We start from the raw sequence: 25249 nt of genomic DNA, 5'->3' as shown, positions 1-25249 counted from the left end.
ATCTAGATGGAAAACTCTTCTTACATGCACATGTCGAAGCGTTAACTCTCATTTTTTATTTTCTTTTTTGGCCACATCCACAGGAGGCAGGAGTTCTCAGGCCAGGGATAGAACCCATGCCAGAGCAGTGACAAAGCTGGATCCTTAATCCCCTGCACCACCAGGGAACTCCTAAGCCTTAACTTTTAAATGTGTTATTCTAGGCTATTTTCAAACACGAGCAGAATTAGAGTTGCATAATGAATGCTCCCTGTACCCACAAGCCGGCTGTCAACACACTGAATCTTCCCACTCTTGTAACCTGCATCCTACATGCCTCCCCCGGCTGCTTTTGAGTTTTTCCTGGCTTTTAGTTTTTTTGTTCTTCTTAGGGCTGCACTTGCAGCATATGGAAGTTTCCAGGCTAGGGGTTGAACCAGAGGTGCAGCTGCTGGCCTTCGCCACAGCCACAGCAGCGCCAGATCCGAGCCGCATCTGTGACAGATGCCACATCTTGCGGCAATGCCAGACACTTAACCCACTGAGCGAGGCCAAGGATCAAACCCGCATCCTCACAGACACTATGATGGGTTCTTAACCTGAGGAGCCGCAACAAGAACTCCTGGGAACCTCTGTCTTTTAAAGGTATAGAGATTTCCCTGCTAAGATGGGCACCTGTGTTTTCCGCTCGGAGTCACCAAAAGCCTTGGGACATCACTGTGTTGAGTTCCTATAAAAAGAGGGGACGTTTGATCTAGCAGGTGTCCAGAGGCTCCCCTACCCCTTTATACCACATGAGAGTTTAGGTCCACTGGCTAGTCTGGAGTTAAGCTTTGGGCCAAGCAAGAATTATGTTTGGGCCAAGCAAGAATTATTATCTGCAGGGCTGGGGGTTAGAAATTCAGGATCAAGTAAATGATGTATCTTCTCCTCATCAACCAGCATTTTTTCCTATTACCTTCCCAGGCTGTCTTCCCCAGGGCAAGGTACCCGCTGTTCCCAGGGGAAAGGAAATTGAAATCTGAAGTTCTCTGCACATCTCTGCCCCAGGGGAAAATGCCTCCAGCATGAATTCTCAAAACCTCTTCTAAAAGTGCATGACTGGGAAGCCTTTGCAGTGTAATAACTTTTAAACCTGAGGGAAGTACAGCTGCAGGATAATTATGTCAAACGTGAAGGCAAACCTGAGGGACGCGGAGGGTGAAGGAAATAATGCTTTGATGAATAGATCAGAAGGCTTAGTCTCAAATATTGGAGCTGGGAGTTCCCTGGTGGCGCATTGAGTTAAAGATCCGGCATTGTCACTGCCGTGGCTGAAGTCACGGCCATGATTCAGGTTCTATCCCTGACCTGGGAACTTCCACATGCGGAGGGGGTGGCCCCCCAAAAATACCCATGGGAGTTTTAGGAAGAACTCGACCAGTGTCCTGTTGTTGTTTTCTTCAGTTTTTCTTTACATTGTTGTCCCATTGTCAAAAATTTCTAAGAAATGGTCAGGAACAAGTGAGAGAGGAAACTAAAAATAAATAATAAAAGAAAGACAGACTAGACTTATGTAATGTGTGATTCCTTGGCTGTGCCGTTTCCCACGATAACCAGGCATTAGATCAGGATTATAACTCTTTTGTCAGATGTCCCAGGGGTGGAAAGGTGGCTGTGTGTGTGACAGACACAGGGGGAAGCTGGGGACCTGCGCAGGTGTGCTGACCCCTCCACAAGAGGTGGGAGGGGATGCCAGGCTCAGAACAGCAGCAGCCAGGATGAGGGTGCCAAGGGCACTCCGGTGCAGAGCCTCCCCTGGGACGGGCTGGAACGCTTGCAAGAGATTCATGTGGATCCTACTCCCTAGGACATGGTATGAACCCTCCTATTCTTGATCTCGTGGAATTGGGGCCCCAGCCTTTCATCTCAGTTAGTTCGGAGGGCCACAAAAGTCCTGAGGGATCCTGAATAAGCCCCAGGCAAAAGCCACGGGGAATTAGAAACAGACCAGTCCCCGCAGAAGTCTTGGGTCCCACTAAGGATCAGGACAGGTCAGCATGCAGCCCAGGTAACTGGCAACAAAAATAAGCAGTAAACCATCGATAGACTGGAGAAGTGGGTTTTTTTGAGCGAAACTGAGGACTATAGCCCAGAAGACAGCCTGTCAGAACACTCTGAGGAACTGCAGTGTTTTGGTTTTTTTTTTTTTTTTTTTTTTTTTTTTTTTGGTCTTTTTTTCCTTTTCTAGGGCCACTTCCCACGGCATATGGAGGTTCCCAGGCTAGGGGTCCAATCAGAGCTGTAGCCCCTGGCCTACGCCAGAGCCACAGCAACGCGGGATCCAAACCGTGTCTGCGAACTACACCACAGCTCATAGCAACACTGGATCCTTAACCCACTGAGCAAGGCCAGGGATCGAACCCACAACCTCATGGTTCCTAATGGGATTCGTTTACCACTGTGCCACGACGGGAACTCGGAGAAGCAGGGTTTTTAGCACAGTTTTATATCTTGTCAATCCAGGAATATCAAACAAGTCAGGGATATGTTCTTTCAACGCATCCAGAAAGACCAGACCAGCACATACACAGCAAGTCAGCATGGCCTTGGCACCTGGAAAAGAGTCTTGTGGTCCAAGAAGTGCCTGCATTGGTGCCCCAAGAAGAGGGGGCATTTGAGCTTTATTTTTAACATAGGTATTCTTTACTTCCTGTCAGTGTGCCCTTTTCTTTAATAATTAAAGTGAAGGTACAAGGTAGGTTTGATAGGCCACCAACAGGCTCTTCTTGTTAGCATAAAATTCAAGATATCTCATGTGTAAGCCAGAATGACTTCTTCATCCTTCTGTATGTGAACAGACTTTTACTGGAGCCCCAAATCTTCAGGGCAGGGTGAGTTTCTGGGTGCTCCCAGCATGGGTTAGCCTGTGGTCATTGCTTTAGGTCTGATCCAGCTCAGACTCTTCCTTTATCTGGAAATACCCAGAGATTTGTCTAGCTTTTGTTTCCCACAGTCGTCACCCCTCCTTGATTTTACCTTGTTCCTCTGTGTCACAACCCCGGTACGGCCTGATTTAGAACATTGGTGAGGAGTTCCCACCGTGGTTCAGCAGTTAACAAACCTGACTCATATCCATGAGGATGTGGGTTCGATCCCTGGCCTCGCTCAATGGGTTAAGGATCTGGCGTTGCTGTGAACTGTGGTGTAGGTCGCAGACACGGCCCGGATCTGGCGTGGCTGTGGCGTAGGCTGGTGGCTACAGCTCCAATTGGACCCCTAGCGTGGGAACCTCCATATGCCGCGGGAGCGGCCCAAGAAATAGCAACAATAACAACAACAACAACAAAAAAGACAAAAAGACAAAAAAAATAAATAAAATAAATAAATAAAGAAGATGATGCTTGGCGTTCTCCTGTGGCGCAGCGGGTTAAGGATCCAGCATTGTCACTGCAGCAGCTCAGGTCCCTGCTATGGGGCAGGTTCGATCCCCGGCCCTGAGAACTTCTGCGTGTCACAGGCGTGCCGAGAACAAAAAAAGAGCAATGCTTGTAAAGCAGATGCCTGGGTCATAACATATCCAATGCTTTACATTCATATTCTCTTTGCACTACTTCTCAGGTCTGCACGGGAAACGAGTTAAGAAGCAGCCCCTATGAGGATATTGTAGGAATTTGCTGTATTCTTATAATTATTCATTGACCATATTCCCTGCCTTTTTGAAAATGCTCTCAAGCGCGTCTCCCTGTTCCTGTATCCAGTATGCCGGGCTTCTCCTGACTGGATTGCTGGAACCAGCTCCTCAGACCTGGGACGACTTCCAGGTGTGGCCTCCTAGAGCGAGGCTCTAGTTTTGCTCTCCTTCTGTATGAAGTGTATCTTTTTTATTGCGCTGCTTCCCTATCTCTGGGCCTTGCTGATCCCGTAGGAACTGCCCCTCCCAGGGTCAGCTGATTCCTAGATGGTAAAGGGCCCGCCTATGAGTGTATTTTGCGTATTCAAACCAGCCAGTTACCCTCACCCCAACACCTCCTTCATCGGCCTGCCCTAGTTCCAGGGTTCTAGGCTGGGTGCCTGAAAACTGGGGATAGCACCCCCCTGCCCCGCCCTGAGTCCCAGAGCCTGCTGAAATTACTCTAGCTAAACAGCCCTAAACCTCTTTCCCCTGCCTTGTCTGTTCCCTCCTGTGGAAACCACAAGACATGGGACATCAGGGATTTCTGGGAAAGTTGTCCTAAAAGTCTAGACTGATCTGGTGATGATCTCCTATTGGACATGGGGTCATGGGCAGCCTTCTGCTGCCTCTGGTAACCTACCAAGGGCCTTAAGTGATAGTGCTCAGTAGATAGCCACTGGAACAAGCTGGTGTTTGGGAAGGTAGCAATTATGACCTGGTTCGTTCGTTCGTTCTTTCTTTCTTTCTTTCTTCCTTCCTTCTTTCCTTCCTGCCTGCCTGCCTTCCTTCCTTCGTTCCTTCCTTTGTTCCTTCCTTTCTCTCTCTCTCTTTCCTTCTTCTTCTTTTTTTTTTTTTTTTTTGGTCTTTTTAGGGCCGCATTTGTGGCATACGGAAAGTTCCCAGGCTAGGGGTCAAATCATAGCTGTAGCTGCCGGCCTACACCACAGCCACAGCAACACCAGATTGGAGCTGTGTCTGTGACCTACACCACAGCTCACAGCAACGCCAGATCCTTAACCCACTGAGCAAGGCCAGGGATTGAACCTGCGTTCTCATGATTACTCGTCAGATTTGTTTCTGCTCAACCATGACGGGAACTCCTGACCTGGTTCTTTTTCATAGGCAGTAGGTGCTATGATGATTTGTCAACAGTGCCCTTGGCCACTGTTTCCTAGGTGATGCCGCTTCAGCATGCGACATCTTCCTACAGATGCTACTAAATGGTGGCTGGGTGGGTGAGTGGACCTCATGGCATCTTGACAGAGTAAGGTTCATGCAGGAGGACCAGGAGGAAGCTAGGCTGGCAGCTCAGGGAGTAGCAGGAAGGAGGGTCAACTGTTTGAAAAAAGGTACTGCAATGTATTTTTTTCTCTGAAAATTTCAGGTTTATGAAACAGGGCTTCATAAAGTGGCCTCGGCTTGTGAGGCTGTGCAGAGTGGTATGAGAAGATGTGATAGGAAATCCATGTCTTAAAACAGGCCAATGAACCAGTCCCAAGATATGAAAAAAAAAAAGAAAAGAAAAAAGGAAGGCTCATTATAATTTGAACTCTAGAGCTAAAAAAGGTCATTCAAGACATTTAAGCATTAAAATAATAAACAGTGCCAGGGAAAAGAACCCTTCCAGACAGGAAACAATTGGGATCACTTAGAGTTAGATATGATTAGTATTAATGGTTTGAGGGGTAAAATGAATAAGCACATGTTTTATAGAGTCACAGGAAATGAACCCTGAAAGTTGTTAGTGCTTATTAGAAAAGAAAGCATTCATAATAGGAATCCCTAGGTTGGCCAGATTGCTTGCTGAAAAATTATACTTAGAAAATTAAATATTTTTGATTGGGTACTTCATTAAGCTGGTAGTAAACAGTGAAAAACAACCTAGTAAACAGAATCATCGGAACCAAAGACATTTGTAAGAGGTTATAAGACGACTCTGGAAAGCCAAGAAAAAAATGATAGGATTGCCAGCAAGCTCTTATTTATTTGCTTGCTTATTGGCCAAGCCCGCAGCTTCCAGGAGTTCGTGGGCCAGGGATCAAAGCTGGGACACATCAGTGACGACACCAGATCCTTAACCCACTGAGCCACCAGAGCGCTCCAACTAGCTCTCTTTTAGGCTGGAAATGTATCATGGGAGGCTAGGAGGGGACGTCTGAGCTCACAGGACTTATTGGGTGAAGACCTCACTCAGCTGCCTTTGGCCTGTGAAAGAATGAAGAATTTTTTTGTTTTGTGAACTCTTAAAAATTTTTTTTTATTATAGTTGATTTACAATGCTCTGTCAATTTCTGCTGTGCAGCAAAGTGACCTAGTCGTACCTATACATATGCATTCTTTTTCTCATATTCCATCATGTTCCGTCACAAGTGATTGGATAGAGTTCCCTGTGCTGTACACCAAAGACCTCATGGTTTATCCATTCTAAATGTAATAGTTTGCATCTACCAACCCCAAACCCCCAGTCCATCCCATTCTCCCCCCACCCCCTGTTTGGCAGCCACAAGTGTGTTCTCCATGTCTGTGAGTCTATCTGTTCTGTGGATAGGTTCATCTGTGCCATATTTTAGATTCCATATACAAGTACTATATCATATGGTATTTGTTTTTCTCTTTCTGACTTACTTCACTTAGTATGTGAACTCCTGGTCATATATCCAAATAAAACTTTGGTTCAAAAAAAAAAAAATACATGCACCCCTATATTCATTGCAGTGCTATTCACAATAGCCAAGACATGGAAACAACCTAAATGTCCATCAGCAGATGAATGGGTTGAGAAGATGTGGTACATATACACAATGGAATGCTACTCAGCCATAAAAAAGAACAAACTAATGCCATACGTGTTACGAATTTAAACACCCTGTGGTCCATCAGCCAGTCCATCAGCCGGGGGAGGGTTACATCAGCTGGGGTGCTGGCATAACTAGGATACTGTGGATGGATCTTTGTGGCTCCACGCAATACGTCTGTAGGATGTATCGTTCAAAGTAAACTTAACAATATAACCACCCTATGTGTAGTGTACTCTTTATGATAGAAACAAACTGAAATCATGTTTTTCTGGAAAGCTGAGTTTATGTATCCAGATGCTTAGAAAAACTTCAGGACCTACTGGCTACGAACTCATAACAATATAACTTCTAGAGACCTGAAGGGTTAGGGTTAGGATTAGGTTTAGGGTAGAAGAGGAGGTAGCTGGTCAGGGTCACCTGGGCTCCATCAGTATTCTTGGAAGTTTTCCAATGAAAATGTACTTTATGTATTGAGGAATTGATCATTTTTGCAGTGTACATTTTTTGTTGTTGTTGTTTTGTTTGTCTTTTTAGGGCTGCATGCTATGGAAGTTCCCAGACTAGGGGTCAAATTAGAGCTGCAGTTGCTGGCCTACACCACAGTCACAGGAATGCCAGATCCAAGCCACGTCTGCCCCCTACATCACTGCTCAAGGCGATGCTGGATCCTTAACCTACTGAGCGAGGCCAGGGATTGAACCCGCTTCCTCATGGATACTAGTCAGGTTCATTACTGCTGAGCCACAATGGGAACTTCTACGCTGTACATTTTTGACTGAAACTTTTATCTGATATTAGCCTCTTTGGAATATAACTCATCCTCTGAGCCATTGGACATCTGCCTTATTTGGTAGCTCCACAGTTATGTATTTATTTCCATGTGTAGAATGGTAGCCCATTTTCAATCTTTGCCACTCTTTCCACTTGGTCTGGTTTAGACCTCCCTTGAGTCCTCTCTCCTCTGTAAACAAACTTCCTCTTATAAGCAACGTAAGAAGCCGTAGTTCATTGTTGTGTAGATGACACAAGTGGGAGGGATGAACAGAGTTTATCCACTTGTTGGTCTTGGGAAGGGGTTGCTATACAAGGGGAATTAGAGGGACCTGCTTGTTGCATGCAGGGTATCTAGAAGTGAACCATTTATAGGAACGGTGGAACAAAAACAAATTTCAGGTGAAAGATAAAATTCAGGTGAAATTAGGAGTTTGGGATTATTATTACACACTAGATAACCCACAAGGACCTGCCATATAGCTCAGGGAACTCTACTCAATGTTCTGTAATAACCTATATGAGAATATCTGAACTGGGCTGGGTATATGTGTGTATAACTGAATCACTTTGCTGTACACCTGAAACTAACATGATACTGTAAATCAGTATACCCCAATATAAAAGTTGTATTCAATTGAAAAAACAACAAACGGGGAAAAAAGTCAACTTGATGCGAAGCCTTGTCACAGTGACTTTCTAGCCCCGCCTGAATTTGAAGTCACTTCCAGCCCCAGTGGGACTGCCCTCCATGGATTGACCAACGCTGACCAGGGCACGGGCTGAGATTTACTGTAGAGGAAGACGAGACCTTCCCCTCAGGGGGTTCTAGTCTAGTGGGAAAGAGATGATGTGTAAATTAAACCCAGGATTACAAATTAAAGCCTGTTTTTACAGACTGGGAAATGTTGCAACTATTTCGGTATCTCTCTTGAGGTTGACATCAGAGATGCAGATTCTCCTTTTGCAGTTTTTTTTTTTTTTTTTTAAGCACATCAGGCTAACTTGAAAGACAATGTATACGTTATACCAAATTATACTAAATCATGTGAATAAATGAGAGTGTTTATTTTATGGGTAGGGGCCATAAAATAAACAGAAGAAGCCAAATAGAAGACAGAGTTGGAATAGGAGACAGAGTTGGAAGAAACAGAAAAAGTAGCTTTAATTGCCAGGCAAAGAGGGAACACAGCGGGCTAGTCCCTCAAGGACTGTGACCCACCCCACCGCCCTTGGAGGGGGTAGTGAGGAGTCTTATAGTGTTGAGGAGAGGGCGTGAGCAGCTCGTGGACACTTTCCTGATGGGTGGGTGGTGAGGTGACTGGGAGTCAGTGTCATCAACCTTCGGGTTCCATCTGGTCTGGGGTCTAGTGCTTGTGGGCAGCATACAGGTGGCTTCTTCCACTAGTGGGGGCTTCAGCACCTGCAAAACAGCACAAGGGTCATGGTTCAGAATATTATCTATAGTCTTTGCAGAAGAACTAAGTAAAGATCTTTGACTTTGTTGAACAGCTAACCATTATCATTGTCTGGCTTGACTGTTTTCCTTTTCCCCTGTATTTTCTCACTTCTCTGATTAAATTGGTTCCTTTTTTTAAATTGATTTTTTTTTTTTTTTTTTTTTTTTAGTCTTTTTGCCATTTCTTGGGCCGCTCCCGCAGCATATGGAGGTTCCCAGGCTAGGGGTCAAATTGGAGCTACACCACAGCCACAGCAATGCAGGATCCGAGCCGCGTCTGCAACCTACACCACAGCTCATGGCAACGCCGGATCCTGAACCCACTGAGCAAGGCCAGGGATCGAACCTGAAACCTCATGGTTCCTAGTCAGATTCGTTAACCACTGAGCCACGTTGGGAACTCCTTAAATTGATTTTTTGATTAAAGTTTTTCTGTAGATAAAAAGGCAGGTGGAGAACATGAGTGGGGGTCCATTCTGGGAAGGCCTCCCAGGGTCCTGCTTGGTGACATGGTGAGTGGCACTTCTTGAAAGCCCTTAAAACTTCCGGTAGGGGAAAAGAAATTCATTGCCCATTGGTCACTTGCTCTGATGGATGAAATAGGAGCTCACAGAGGTTCTCTTGAACGTCCTTCGGGAGGATGTAAGTACCGGGAAAACCGGGAGGCCTGTACCAAGCACCACAAGGGTCCAGATTGGATGTTGGCTAGCATCCTGTCAGGGCTGTTGGAGTTAAAATGACAAATTGGGAAGCCAGGTTTCTTAGGAGACTGTTCCCTAAGATACCCCCACCCCCCGCATCATACATATACTTCTACCTGCCCTACAGGTGCAGAGTCATCACAGAAAACCCAGCACCCGTGAGCTAGGATGCTGCGACACAAGAACATTCATGCATTCGAGTTTCATCTCAGGATCCTAAGTTTTTGAAATTTGTTTTTTCACTAGTCTTCGCTATATTCAATCTTTTGGGCCCCCAAATTATATTTACAGCCTTAGAAAAATATAAGGAGCACCAAATAGGTAAGGTAATAACATTTTGCTAAATCCTTCCGAGTTCATAAAGGATTTTAATGTGGTTAAAACAGGAGCTTTGGCTTAGGATTTATCTGGGGAGTCGATCGACTCAACTTGAGTAAATTATTCACCACTTCATTATAATTCACTAAGACTGAAGGTTTCCATCTGATGCATTAAGCAGTCTATTGCAAAAGAATTGCTCAGAACCTAGAACAGGATGGTTTTCCCAAGGCGGCTGGCACTAAAAGTTAGAGACTGCAGATGAGAGGGAAATGTTATATCGTACGTCCTATTAACAGAAATTATTTATGTCAACATCAGAAGGAGAAACTGACTTTCAAGAAGGATCTACACTTCAGTGATTTTTAATATCTTAGTGGGAGTCTATTACTGACCCCACCCCCACTCCAAAAATGTGTTTCTGCCAAGAGACATCCTGGAGTCTTGTAATGATTAATCTGTATTGCTTGGAGACAACATTTTCATAAATGGAGATTTAGTTAAGATACTCATAAGGAGTTCCCTGATGGCCTAGTGGGTTAAGGACCCAGCATTGTGTCTGCTGTGGCACAGGTTCCATTGCTAGCTCGGGAACTTCCACTTGCAGCAGATGTGGCCAAAAAAAAGATTCTAATAAAAAGAACTATGGTCATTTGAGAGTAAAAGTTACATCCTAAGGCATTTTAAAACTAGAAATTTGGGGCATTCCCGTTGTGGCGCAGTGGTTAACGAATCTGACTAGGAACCATGAGGTTGTGGGTTCGATCCCTGGCCTTGCTCAGTGGGTTCAGGATCTGGCGTTGCCGTGAGCTGTGGTGTAGGTTGCAGACGCGGCTCGGATCCCGTGTTGCTGTGGCTCTGGTGTAGGCTGGCGGCTACAGCTCCGATTAGACCCCCTAGCCTGGGAACCAAGGAATGGCAAAAAGACAAAACAAACAAACAAACAAAAAAACCTAGAAATTTATTTATTTTCCTACTAGAACTGAGATCGTGTAATTTGTCAGGACAGATGGTATGTAAGGGGTGGGCTATGTGGGATGAGTGTGTTACCCTTTTAGTGAAGGTAGTTGGTAACAGTGCTACCAACAAGGGTAAAATCATGGGCCTCAAGGCTTTTTACCTAGTCCAGCTGATTTATGTTTTCTATGCCAAAGTGAATCCATCTCGGGCATGCTCTGCTCGAGCCCTGTGGTCTCCTGGTACTTTTAATTGCCGGCTCATAACCACATTTGTGAAGCACTTTCCATAGCTGTGTTATGGTTAAATAAAATTCCATTATTAGATGCTATTTCCAGATCTCTGACCATTAAAACTTCTTTCATTGATGCCTGGCAGGGCTCTGAGTGGCCCCAGTCTTCTGCTTTCCTCACAGAGTCAGATTCCTCTGTCACATTTTTTTCCTCAAGAGTAAAACATTCACACTTCTCCTGCTTCCTTTTTTTTTGTTGTTGTTGTTTTTGGCCATGCCCTTGGCATGTCGAAGTTCCTGGGCCAGGATGGAACCTGAGCCACAGCAGTGACAATGCCAGATCCTTAACCCAACAGGGAACGCCTCCTGCTTCCTTTTTTTTTTTTTTTTTTTGGCATGAACGTTATTCATCAAGCTTTCTCCATCCTTTGTGTTCTTCTCTGAGAACCCTACTGTGCCCGAATCGCCCCAAGCATTCCCAGAGAAGCGCGTGTGCGAGGACCAGGTGGATTCCAGAACTGATGCTCAGCAGTGAATAGAGAACAGTGGTTCTCAGTCTGGTTCTTAGTCCTTCTGAGATTCGGAGCTCTGACATCTCCTTATGGAAAAATGCACGTGGGTGAGGATGTTCAAGGTGATACGACTTCAGTAGATTTCTGGGACTCCCTCCAGGTCGTTCATAACCTCTGGGATTAACCACCCTCATTCCTGTGATGGGACTGCGCACGGGAGTAACTGGAGCAGCCTCTTATCAGCCACATACACTTGGAAAATGGTGTAAAGCAGAGAATTGGGGATCTGAAGAGGAAGGTTTTGCAGAGTTATTTCTAAGCAGGATATATTTTAGAAATCAGATTTTGAAACTGCTTTTCAATTATAACCCCATGAGTGAGGTGGCTTTTTTATTTTTATTTTTTCAGAATCCAGTTTTACCAAAAATGCATTTATTTGGCTTTTTCCTGAATTAAGTTGTTCAGACATGTTAGTTCCTTTCAGGATGACGGGCTTGTGAGATCTTAAAAACAATCTGCTGGCTTCTCTCTTGAAAGCATTTGTCAGATAGAGTCTCTTGATTGGCTTGACCTGGGAATGATCAAACCTAGTGGGAAATAAAACAGACATATATTTTGACCACTGGCCCTAATGTGTGGTGTTTTTATGTCTAGTCTGTGGAATGTATGGCATCTTGGAACCTATAGAAATGACAAGGGGAAAAATGTTAACAGTTTAACAATGCCATTGTTAAACAGTGCCATTTAACCAGATAACTGAACAAAATATTTGGAAAGAAATGCTCAACCCAGTGACTCAGTGTGCTTTGCCTTTTTTTTTTTTCCCCTACACCAGCGACATAAATTCCAGGGTCAGATCATCAGATCAAACCCACACCACAGCAGCAACCTGAGCCATAGCACTGACAAGGCAGGATCCCTTACCTCTGAGCCACCAGGGAACTCTTCAGTGTGTTTTAATGTTTATTTTTCTTCCCCTCCCCCCCCATTTTTTTTGTCTTTTTGCTATTTCTTGCTCCTGCGGCATATGGAGGTTCCCAGGCTAGGGGTCCAATTGGAGCTGTAGCCACCAGCCTACACCAGAGCCACAGCAACGCGGGATCCAAGCCGCGTCTGCAACCTACACCACAGCTCACGGCAACGCCGGATCGTTAACCCACTGAGCAAGGGCAGGGACCGAACCCGCAACCTCATGGTTCCTAGTCGGATTCGTTAACCACTGCGCCAAGACAGGAACTCCTTCTTCCCCTTTTTTGATGTCTGCATCCTTCTGGTGAAGTAGGCATCCTATATAGATTTTCCCTGGTGGCCTAAGACTGGTGAGATGCGAGCTGTTTCACACACAAAGCTTCTGTTTCAGTCTTCAGTGAACTGGAGACCAGGCTGGGATGTGTGGGAGGAGCTGGGAAGATTGGATCCAAAATGGCGGCCTTCCCAAATGTGTGGCCTCCACTGATGTTACTCCTGTTACCATGGTAACAAGATAGAGCTTTTGAAGCATTGACCCGAATTTGATCTGACTCCTCTCCTGGGTGTGAGGGGAGGAGGGCAGCCAGCAGGTGGATGTTACTTATGAAGACTTTTCCTCCCCCCACAGGTTACGGCCACACTGTGCCCCTGTCCGACGGGGGCAAGGCCTTCTGCATCATCTACTCGGTCATCGGCATCCCTTTCACCCTCCTCTTCCTGACGGCCGTGGTCCAGCGCGTTACCATCCATGTCACCCGACGGCCGGTCCTCTACTTCCACATCCGCTGGGGCTTCTCCAAGCAGGCAGTGGCCGTGGTCCACGCCGTCCTCCTGGGCGTGGTCACCGTGTCTTGCTTCTTCTTCATCCCAGCTGCAGTGTTCTCCGTCCTGGAGGATGACTGGAACTTCCTGGAATCCTTTTACTTCTGTTTTATTTCCCTGAGCACCATTGGCCTCGGGGATTATGTTCCTGGAGAGGGCTACAATCAGAAATTCAGAGAGCTTTACAAGATTGGGATCACGTGTGAGTATTGGGGTTCCCAGCCTCCATGGGGGTTGGGGGGTGGGAGTGGGCTCTCAACCAGGGGAGAATGGGCTCTCCCCAGGTCCACCTCGCCTCATCATTAGAGCCCTGACTGCTTTCCATGGGTAGATCTTCCATTCTGCCACCTTCTAATAAATTTTCATTTCATTTTGATTCCTTTCAAAACTCTACGAAAAAATCTTATTATTGGAGTTCCTGCTGTGGCTCAAAGGGATTGGCAGCATCTTGGGAGCACTGGGACACAGGGCCTAACCCAAGCCCATCACAGCATGTTAAGGATCCAGCATTGCTGCAGTTGTGACCCAAGCTGGCAGCCAGGATCTGATCCCTGGTCTGGGAATTCCATATGCCATGGGGCAGCCAAAAAAGAAAAAAAGAAAGTCTTTTTACTGAGAATTATTTTTCCCAGGCACCTGAAAAGTACTTATCAATTTCTTTGTAGGAATGAAATAGCATTATAAATGACAGTGTAAAAATGCACACACAGAATACACTTGATAATCAACTTTTTTTAGAAATTTTTTTTTGCCGTGCCCTTGGCATTTGGAAGTTTCTGGGCCAGGGATCAAATCCAAGCTGCAGCTATGACTTATGCCACAGGTGCAGCAATGCCAGATCCCTAACCCACTGTCTGGGTTGGGGATTGAACCTGCACCACCACAGAGACAAATGGGATCATTAACCCACTGTGCCGCAACAGGAACTCTGATAATCAACTTTTAATTTTAAAAAGTTGCTCTACTGTATTGAATGTTTTAAGCTCCAGAAAACTAGGGCTAGAATTCAATCAATCATGCTCTTTAATTTACCAGGAACATCTAATCTCATTTGATCATCTGGTTCTTTTTGAAAAAGTTAGAATACATTCACTGCTTTCAGAATTTGACATACGAAAAATAGGCATTGCAATTCAGATGGCCAGTGACATCATTTTTAAAGTTTTTTGGGGGGGTGGGGGGGGCGTGCCTGAGGAGTGCAGAAGTTACCCAGTCAGGGATCGAACCCACACTATAGCAGTGACCTGAGCCACAGCAGTGACAACACCGGATCCTCAACTCACTGAGCCACCAGGGAATTCCTTTAAACAATTTTTAAAAATTCAATATGATATGATAGAAAACTTAGAAATCCATCTGCAAGTAACTATTTTTGTATGTCCCTTTCCTATCTTTTCACAATGCATAGAATTGCGTCGTAATGTAGTACAACTTCCCTGTCTGCCTTCTCAAGAATGTTTTGAGACTCAGCTCATGCCATGTCTTCTAGGAAATCATAGTACATACTCAGACAGTCAGATGTTCTGTCCTGGCCCATCTTATAGTCTCCGTGTGACAAAATGCTTCATTGAACTTCGTGTATGTTAGCATTTCCATTCAACCGTTCTCACCCAGGACAAAGGCTTCTCTCAGAACACCCAGGGCTTTGAACAGTACTGGCTACCTTATGAGTTCAATAACTATTTACCAAATGGTTGCAAGGGTGATTTCATCTTTCCTCTAGTTGCCGTTTTTATTTTTTATACCCACATACTACTTTACCAGGTGACTATATCAGTATTTAGATTGCTTCCAATTTGGGGGCGTTATCAATGACACTGCCGTAACTATTTGTGTGTCTTTCCACGTTTCTACCTTGTTACCTTTCCAAGAAGTGGAATGGCTGACCCAAAGCGAACATGCCTTTTTGTGACTCACAGAAAACGGCGACCCAGTGCTTTCCCAAATGCATTATGAGTTTACAGCATCACCAGGGTTACCTGCATTCCGGGGCGGGGAGGGTCGGGTGTGGACCAGTTACCACCGCTGTCTAGGTGTTCTATTATTGACCATTCGACACCATAGACAAACATTAACCTTCTTTTCTTAGAGTAAAATGTGACCTCCTGATTTGAATTTATTTTTTTCATGACTCACGCCTGTCGAATGTGTTTTTGTAATCAATTATTTGCTAGCTCTACTTTTCCCTTGTGTTAATTGTCTTCTCCCAAGTTTTTCCCAACAGTTGAACCTCCTTGATTTTTCATGTAGTACTAAATCCCGGTAGAACATTTTAAGACATGTTTCAATGTGATCTTTTTTTTTTTTTTAAGGTAATCTACATAATGTATGTGCTGGGTGGGGCAAGTGAAAGTTCCAGAAGTATATGGATTTGTGGATGGATTAAAATCCCACGACTTTTCTTTGAAACTCCAGGGGGGTTTTTGTCAGCACGCTAGAATCTGACTAAATCATGGATAATGGAAAAAGGAGGCTTGCTAGTTAGTCTAACAATGTCACTGCTGTTTCTAAAATATGGTATATTATTATCAGATCCTAATAGCTAAATTCTAAAGATATTAGATATTAGAACTGTCACTTGGTGTTCTTAGGACAATCAGCCTCTTTGTTCCTATTATATGCTGCCAATTTTGGCTTCCTTGGTTCATTCTGTTTTCTAAAAATCTTCCTCAAGCATTTCACTACTAGGAAATGAAATTGGGATTTTTGTTATTCTGAGAGTTTTCATTTTCACATTTTTGTTCCTTTTCCTAATAATTTTTTTTTTCTGAAGACTGATTTTTTTTTAATTTTTGTTTTTAGAAATTTTTTTTATTTTTTGCTTTTTAGGGCCACACCCATGGCATATGGAAGTTCCCAGGCTAGGGGTTGAATTGGAGCTGCAGCTGCCGGCCTACACCACAGCTCATGGCAATGCTGTAATCACCAACCCACTGATAGAGGCCAGGGATCAAACCTGTATCATCATGGATACTAGTTGGATTTGTTTTCACTGCGCTACAACAGGAATTCCTGAAGACTGATTTTAAACATGTTGCCATCCATTACTGACTCCAAGGAACAGCATGTTACCTGAAGCTACAGCTTATGTTTTATTTGGGAGTAAAAAGCTGGTAGAATTATTCAATGAATGGTTCTTGTGCCCCCAAAATGACATGTCACATTATGGAAAGCTGAGTTTGCTGCTAGATCTCGGTGGAAGTGTGAAAAACCACATATAGAGACCTTGTTAATACCCATGCCCATTCTTAAAGGAATATTCCTCTAGCTTAAACTGTAATTTCAATTGCTAAAAGCTGTACTCTTGTGGAATCATGATAAAATGATTGAGTCCTGAAAAGGGTTCCAAGCTTTGTTCCAAGGCCTCATGATACATCAAAAACTCTTTTGGGAGTTTCCTTGTGGCACAGTGGGTTAAGCATCTGGCATCGTCACCGCAGCAGCTCAGGTCACTGCTGTGGTGCAGCTTCAATCCCTGGCCTGCGAACTTCCACATGCTGCAGACATGGCCAAAAATAACCCCAAAACTGGAGTTCCTACGCTAGCATAGTGGGCTAAGAATCCAACTGCAGTGGCTCAGGTCGATGTGGAGGTGTGGACTCAATCCCTGGCCCAATGCAATGGATTAAAGGATCTGGCATTGCCACAGCTATGGCATTAGGTTGCAACTGCAGCTTTAAAATTAAAAGCAGAAAACAAAAGACCCCCCCACCTCTTCTGAAATGTCACTGGTTTTTTAAGGGGTGCTGATCACACAGTCAGGGGGAGGTCACCCTTGGGTGAAAATAGTTACTACCTCTCTCTAACAATCCCCCATCAGCCCCACTTTTATTCCCCACCCCCAGCATGGCCCCCTGTTATTCTGCGTCCCCCAGATTCTCCATTTTTCTCTGGGCTGTCCCTCTTCAAGCCATGGAATTCAAAACATCCCTAGAAATTAGAAAAGTGGCTATGACACTGACAGGGGCCACAGACAGGTGGTGGCCTGACTCTGTCCCACGGAGATGCTGTCATTTTTCTCCCACAGGTTACCTGCTCCTTGGCCTCATCGCCATGCTGGTGGTTCTGGAAACCTTCTGTGAGCTCCACGAGCTGAAAAAATTCAGGAAAATGTTCTACGTGAAGAAGGACAAGGATGAGGACCAGGTACACATCATCGAGCATGACCAGCTGTCCTTCTCCTCCATCACGGACCCAGCTGCCGGCACCAAGGAGGAGCAGAAGCAGAACGAGCCTTTTGTGGCCCCCTCGGCACCTGCCTTGACTGATGGCGCCACAAGCCAGTAGGCTTCGGCTCTGCAGCGCTGTCCCCCGGTGCAGGGCCAGTGGGAAGAGGCTTTGTTTTGTTCATTTTTATGAGATTGTAAAAACCAAGGTGATATTTTAATAAATAGCTACTGTTTGCAACATTTTTTTTGTAAAATGGAACAAAGGAAGCTTTTACTCCAGAAGGCTGTCTAAAATCTGAGGAAATGGCATATGTACCCGTATTTCATATGTGACAAAATTATTGCAACTTTACTAATAGGTGAAGAATCTTTGAAGCAGCATCCCACTGTGGATAGAAGCAGATTTTCTACTTTTACTTAGGGACTTTGGGATTTGCATTTAAATCATTTAGCTGACGGTTAAATGGCAACATTTATATCTAAAAGCAAAAAAAAAAAGGCGTAGAGATGTGTTTTATAAATAAGTTTAAGTGTACTGGTTTGCATGTGCCCCAAATCATTATTTTTGTAGACTCTAAGTTAAACTTCTTATTTATAATGAATAGATAACCATTAACTGTACATATAAAGTATAAATATGTTTATATCCTGTATATCAGTTTAGGTCACTAGATCCCAGCATTCTTCTTCACCCAAGATTGTAGAGATTTTCCCTTTTGATTTCACTTTATACTGAAGAATCAAACGTTGCTGCAATAAATTAAGGGGAATATTACACTTCTGAGTGAATGAGTTCAGTACTCTGCTGTGATAAATGTTTCTACCCTCTTGCAATAGTATGATCTCAGATGTCTAAAAAGTTTGTAGGCATTTTCTCTGAAGACAAACAAGCAATGAAGATTGCGATCTTGTGGAGGAAAAAAAAGGTTAAGCTATTTTGTTTTGAAAGTACGCTGTGGGCATTCCTGTTGTGGCGCAGTGGGTTAATGTCTGTGGTTTGATCCCTGGCCTGGGGCAATGGATTAAGGATCCAGTGCTGAAGCTACAGTGTAAGTAGGTCAAAGATGCAGCTTGGATTCGATCCCTGGCTGGCCCAGGAACTTCCATATGCTGAGGGGCTTGGCTAAAAAAGGGGGGAAAAAGAAAGACAATGCTTTGTGATTTGCAGTCACTTAGTACTAAAGCATGGATCCAGAACACAGAAGCCACAGAACAGATTGTCATATTAGTCTGAGAGTTTTAAATTAAGTGAAATGAAAAAAAAAAAATTAGCTTGTTGCAATCTTATGCTTTAATATATCAAGAAGTCTTCCTCCACGTATAAAATATATATGCACTCCTTTACAGAAACCATAAAGGCAGTATTTAAATGCTATACACAGGACATAATTGGAATTTTATTTTTGTCTGCACCTGTGGCATGTGAAAATTCCCAGGTCAGGGATCCAACCTGCTGAGCCACCAGGCAATTCCATTCTAGGAATTTTAAAAGAGAAAATTAGACCTCTCAGGATAACTCATACTCAGTGACCCACTAACCAAGTCCCACCTCCATGGGGAAGGCTTGAGGTGTGGGTAAAAATCAGCCCTCCTGGCACCGCACCCCAGTGAGCCAAACAAGGACAGCATCCTCAGGGCTCTAGGAAGCCTCCCCAACCACTTCGGTGCTGTGCCCCTCGGGTGCTACCAGCCCTGCCCTGCTCACTTTCAAAACTTGTGAATCTGCAGAGAATACACTAAACTTTAATAACCTCATGCTGTTTTTGATGGGTTTTGTTTGTTCTGGTTTTGGCTGCACCTGCTGCATGCAGAAGTTCTTGGACCAGGGATTGACCCCTGAGGCACTGCAGTGACAACCCTGGATCCTTAACCCATTAAGCAACCAGGGAACTCCTGTTTTCAAAGAGCCTTAAAATGTTGTATCCTCTGACCTAGAACAGGACCCCTCTTTTTTTTTTTTTTTTTTTTTTGTCTTTTTTTGCCTTTTCTAGGGCCGCTCCCATGGCATATGGAGGTTCCCAGGCTAGGGGTCTAATAGGAGCTATAGCTGCTGGCCTACACCACAGCCACAGCAACGCGGATCCGAGCCACGTCTGCGACCTACTCCACAGCTCACGGCAACACGGGATCCTTAACCCACTGAGCGAGACCAGGGATGGAACCTGCAACCTCATGGTTTCTAGTCGGATTCGTTAACCACTGCGCCACGAAGGGAACTCAAGAACCCTTCTGTATTGTATAAAATCCCTTGCTCATCTTGTCTGAGAGCAACAAGAGAAGGAACAACAGGAGAAGGAATTACATGGACTCCATGGCCCCGCGTCCAGCTCCATAGCTCTTGTGATGCGAAACTTATCAGTGGATCCTTCGCGAGGTGTAGCTTCAAACGTGTCGTTCCGTTCCTCTGATCTGGGTTGTGCTGCCTATAAACACAGAACTGCCTGCATTCCATGCGACTGCGGCTCCACAGTGGGAGACTGCTCCCGCTGGGTTGGTAATTGGCTAAGCGATGGACCAGAAACGCCTTGGAGAACAGGGACGTGCTTCTGGACATGACGGGAAAGTTCACAGTGATCACGATGCTCCCTGTGGCGCAGAGGCGCGGAAGAATACAAATCATTGAAGTGGTGGCTTACGCCTGCTGAGTGTCATTGCCTTTTATTCAATGCTGGAAACTGCCACCACTGCTTGATTCTAATAGGAGAGCAGAGTGCAAAATACAGAAGATGAGCATAAAGGGAAAACTCTGAATAAGGAATGTCATTAAAGAACAATGGAGTGCAATACGTTTTTTGTTTTTTTTTTTTTTTCGTATTTTTTTTTGTGTGTATTTTTAGGGCCACACCCGGGGCATATGGAGGTTCCCAGGCTAGGGGTGGAATTGGAGCTACAGCTGCCAGCTACACTACAGCCACAGCAACACGGATCCGAGCTGTGTCTGCGACCTACACCACAGCTACAGCAATGCCGGATCCTTTAACCCACTGAGCAAGGCCAGGGATTAAACCTGCGTGCTCATGGATGCTAGTCAGATTTGTTTACACTGAGCAACGACGGGAACTCCCTGGAATGCAATACTTTATTTTAAAAACTTTTGTGAATCTGCAGAGAATACACTAAACCTTAATACCCTTCACATTGTTTTTTGTTTTGTTTTCGCCCCGCTGCATGCAGAAGTCCCCGGGCCAGGGGTCGAACCCCAACCACAGTGACAGCGCTGAATCCTTAACCCACTGAGACACCCAGGAACTCCTGTTTTGCTGGTTTTCATGTGAAGGATGAAGTTCAAAGACTGGAGCAATTTTCACCTCCCACACCCTGTCACGATAAGAAGTGTAAGGGAGAGTCTCTTTCCCAGACCTTTTTGTCACTGGCCAAGGGACAGTTGCTGCCATGGGGTCCTGAGGGAGAGAGTAGCTGTGTCCGTCAGAGAGCAGAAGCAGCGTCCCCTAGAGGCAGGATGAGGAAGTGAGAGGCAAGGCAGTGGCTGCACCAGAACTGTCTCTGGAACCCTCTAGGTGGAGGTGTAAAATTGGAGTCAAAAGTGAATAGGAAAGAGGAGGATTGGGGAGGGGTGGGGAAGAAGAAAGGAGGATCTGAGCATGAGCAGAGTATAAACTGAAGGATCAAAGTCTTGGGCACAAGTATTCTAGACTGGGTTCTTAAGACGCCCACAGAACCGCCTCAGGACAGAGAAGCACAGAAATCATTGTAGTTCGCCGTGTGAATTTAAAGTCACCCGTGGCCAGTAGGTCTGGTGGTTTTGGCACAGCACGTTCACTCAAGGTGAGAACAGTATCTCGGACTAAGAATTTGCAACCTCCCCGAAACCGAAGGGACAGCAAACCAGAGCATCAGTCTATAGAAAAATCTTAAGAAGAAACCCACTGAGCAGATAAAATTTGGCCCAGTTGACTCCATCTATGAGTCACTTCAGGAAAAAAAGTGTTTGGAAATGATAAGATTCCTAAGACTAGGCCACTTTTTCTTGCCCAGGGAAAGAGTCAATCATGCCCACCCATCCTTCCTACAGACCAGCCTTGTTTCCAACCAGTTCTTGGCTTTCTTAATCATTAAAAATTGATAAGTCCAGACAAGAAATTCAGGCAAGGCTTTATCAGGGTCCCTGCTGCACAGGAGGGAGCAAAAGCAAGTGACAGATTCCCTTGCTGGCTCTCTGAGGCGGGGTGAGCTGACTCCTTCCATGGGTGAGGGGAGGGGTAGATCCAGGGATCTGGTCAGAGGGGTGGCTTAGGTGGTCTGCCCACCCCCTTTGTTGGTGCTGTGTGCAGGGAGCATGCACAGTACCCTGCTTTTGCTCCAGGCTTTCCAGAAGTGGCAGTTGGGTTCTTTTCAGCCTCTCCGAGTCTTGCCCACAACTTGCCCCAACTACACATGCACAGTTATTTTTCATCCCTTATAATTTCTTTGTATTTTGTTGATGGGGGAGACATTTGTCTAGGTGTAAGCACTGAAGCAGAGGGTCCCAGGTCCAAGTCTGTCTCAGTGTAAGTGCCTTTTGGGAAATGAATGAGGAGATATTTACAAATCTGGAGATGTCATCATAACTGAAATAGTGCAAAACATTTCTAACCTGAAACATTATCCGTAGCACACTGGCTTCTTACTAAAAACAGCTAATATTTGCTCTGAATAAGATTTCTTTTTTTTATTATTGAAGTATAGTTGATTTACAATCTCACGTTAGTTTTAGCTGTACAGTACATTGATTCGGTTTTATATGATGTATATAGTTTGTGTATACTTTTTCAGATTCTCTCCCCTGTTATTAGAAAATATTGAGTGTAGTTCCCTTTGTCATACAGTGGATCCTTCTTGGAGATCTACTTTATATATAGTAGTGTGTATATATTAATCCCGAACTCCTGTTTTATCCCCCCCCCTTTCCTATTTGGTAGCCATAACTTTGTTTTCTGTATCTGTGAGTCTCTTTCTGTTTTGGAAATAAGTTCATTTGTGTTATATTTTAGATTTCACATATAAGCGGTCTCATATGGTATTTGTCTTTGTCTAACTTACTTCACTTAATATGATAATATCTGGGTCCATCCATGTTGCTGCAAATGGCTTTATTCTTTCTTGCAGCTGAGTAATATTCCATTGTGTATATACACCACATCTTCTTTATCCATTCATCTGTCGATGGGCATTTAGGTTGCTTCCATGTCTTAGCTGTTGTAAATAGTTTTTCTATTTACATTGGGGTGCATGTGTCTTTTCGAATTAGAATTTTCTTTGGATAGACGTTCGGGAGTGGGATTGCTGAGTCATACGGTAGTTCTATATGTAGTTTTTAAAGGAAACTCCATACTGTTTTCCACGGTGGCTGCACCAGCCTACATTTGCACCAACAGTGTAAGAGGGTTCTTTTTTCTCCACCCCCTCTCCAGTGTTTAGTATTTGTAGACGTTGATGATGGCTCTTCTGACCGGTTGGCACAGGCGTGCATTGGAGGATGATCATGACATGGTCCGTCTCTTATTTAGATCTCAGGGGGCAGAACTTCCTGATTGTGTGGCATGACACCCATTTGGTGACTTTTTAAAAAAAAAATTAAAAATTATAGTTGGTTTACAATGTTCTATCAATTTCCACTGTACAGCAAAGTGACCCAGCTATACATATATATATACCTTATTTTTCTCGCCTTGTCAGAGCTTCCATGCTGAGGAGCCCGGTGACACCCCTGACATCCTCCTTTCAGGAAGGTAGTCCTTGGGGGATGTAGTTTCAGAAACGTGCACATGGTCAAACAGGTCATTTCTGGGCAAATTTAGAAACAAACCTTGCTTAGAAAGCTGACATGGCAAGAATACAGTATTTACCATTTACTTCATTCAACTATGCCCGGTAATAGCTCAGCTCTGTCTCTTAAGTATGTTTACAAGGTTCTCTATAGGGGTATATTTTTTTCCAAGATTTTTACTTTCTGAAAACTTGGTAATCCAAGCTTTTGGGGGTGAGGCCAACCATGGAATTGTTTACAGAAGACAATATTCCAAACATCTCACTTATCTAACTAATCTGGGCCACCAGGCCACCTCAGCTTTCTAAAATGCAGTAAAGAACGCAAAAGTAAATAAGTATTTTTCCCAGCCTTGCAGGGGAGTGCAAATAATCCCCCCTCTGCTCTCCTCAGAGCATATGCTTCTTTTGTACACAGTTGTAATCAAATGACTGCTCTGATTTCCCAACTCACAGAAAATAAAGGAACGTGGAGCTTACCCAGGAGGCCACAGATTCTGCGGTAGTACCCTTTCCGTGTTATGGTTTTGGGTGGCACAGTGAAAAAAGAAAAGTCTCAAGATGCAAGTTGTCAATAATGACCATGTAAGTGCTTAGGCAGCCTTATTTAGCAGCCTGTTCGTTGCTGTAAAAGCCTCCATGGCGCCTGCACCATCCCCTTGGCCTCCTGTGCTCCACCTCTGAGAAGAGTTTCCTCCTGGCCCTTCTAGTGACTTAGGGGGGGTAATGGTGATGTGCTCCAGGAACACGACAACTCCTCTCTTTTTTCTTTTTAGGGTCGCACCCACAGCACGTGAAAGTTCCCGGGCTGGAATCAGGGGTTGAATAGGCCTACCCCACAGCAACACCAGATCAGAGCCGTGTCTGCAACCTGCACCAAAGCTCACGGCAATGCCAGAGCCTTAACCCACTGAGCGAGGCCAGGGATCGAACCTGCGTCCTCGTGGATCCTAGTCAGGTTCTTAATTCTGAGCCACAATGGGAACTCCAACAACTTCTCTCTTATTCATTCTAAGCCAAATGTCAGGACATGATTAGGTTGATATGATTATAAAAGTATAAATACTTGTGGCAAAAACGGATTTTCCACATGGGCAAAAATTTGCCTGGCTGCCTGCGTATGGTTTCTGGTTCTGAGTACACTGCCACCCAGGCTGAAAATGTCACATCAGCAGCTGGTAAGCACACTAAGAAGAGCAGCAGTGCGGCTTGGAGCCTGACTGGAGGGACAGACCCAGACTAAGACCTGCCTTCTAGAGCCCTCGCATGACAGGGCAAATAGCATCCACGATGACACAGTATTTTTAGTGATATTATTTCAATAACACAATTTTCATTACAGTGTTAAATCATGTTTAATACTCTGTTTAAGGAGATAGGCCAATACTACATATTTCCGTACAAATGATTAGAATTCATTTTGAAGAGGTTTGCTTTATTTTTGGCAGTGCCCTTGGCATGCAGAAGTTCCTGGGCCAGGACTCGAACCCACTCCACAACAATGATAATGCTGGATCCTCAACCCGAGAGCTATCAGGGAACTCTAAGAGGCTTGCTTTTGAAGTGATCATTTGCACTGTCCAGGAAATTTACTTGGACTAAGCATCTTGCTTTCCAGCATGAGGTAACATGGTATAGCCTTGTTGTTATTTGCATGAGAAAATAAGACTACTGCTAAAATTGTCTGTAAATAAGTATCTATATTTATTTTTAGTTGAAAAAAGTTTTGAGGATTTTTTATTATTTTGCTTCCATTATGTATATATATTACATAAAAATAAATATATATGTGTGTGTGTATATATAGATAAATATATTCTTGCATGTACCAGCCCTTAATTTCCATTTCTAAGTAGTGTCCAGAAACCCAGAGCCCATTAGCCATGAGATATTTCACTTTCTAATGAGTCCACAGATGCTCAAAGACATCAGCATAATTTACCTGAAACTCCTGCATTGCTTCATTCCTGTTCTGTGAATCGCTGCATTCTTAGGAGAAGTGCCCTGGTTTGATGTGCTCACTTGTATTTTGAAAGCCTTCCTCTGTGCGGGTGTTACCCACCTGGGACACAGTATGATGACTGAATTTAGGACAATGTGACCTTAAAACTGGGACTGAGCCTATTCCCAGCCCTTCATCG

General features: G+C 44.5%; 1 protein-coding gene and 1 long non-coding RNA gene across 2 annotated transcripts in view; both read left to right on the top strand.

The window, feature by feature from the left end:
• LOC146396806 (uncharacterized) overlaps positions 1–24908 on the top strand; it is a 769570-nt gene extending 744662 nt beyond the window's left edge. Inside the window, exon 2 of the long non-coding RNA XR_014827920.1 lies at positions 19365–24908. This is a non-coding gene — a long non-coding RNA (uncharacterized LOC146396806). The remainder of the gene's footprint in view (positions 1–19364) is intronic.
• Positions 1–24908, top strand: part of KCNK1 (potassium two pore domain channel subfamily K member 1) — a 57880-nt gene extending 32972 nt beyond the window's left edge. Inside the window, exons 2-3 of the mRNA XM_001928032.8 lie at positions 12980–13375; positions 17201–24908. Coding sequence (XP_001928067.1) covers positions 12980–13375; positions 17201–17460 — 656 coding nt within the window. The 3' untranslated portion in view covers positions 17461–24908. The remainder of the gene's footprint in view (positions 1–12979; positions 13376–17200) is intronic.
• Positions 24909–25249: the final 341 nt, after the last annotated feature.

Source organism: Sus scrofa, chromosome 14 (assembly GCF_054392235.1).
Source record: "Sus scrofa isolate SSC_HxYL_T2T_F1_AM1 chromosome 14, Sscrofa_HxYL_maternal_Yorkshire_Landrace_v2.0, whole genome shotgun sequence".
NCBI classification, from domain to species: Eukaryota; Metazoa; Chordata; class Mammalia; order Artiodactyla; family Suidae; genus Sus; species Sus scrofa.
The sequence above is the reverse complement of the archived record's forward strand: the minus strand, read 5'-3'. Positions and strand labels throughout refer to the sequence as shown.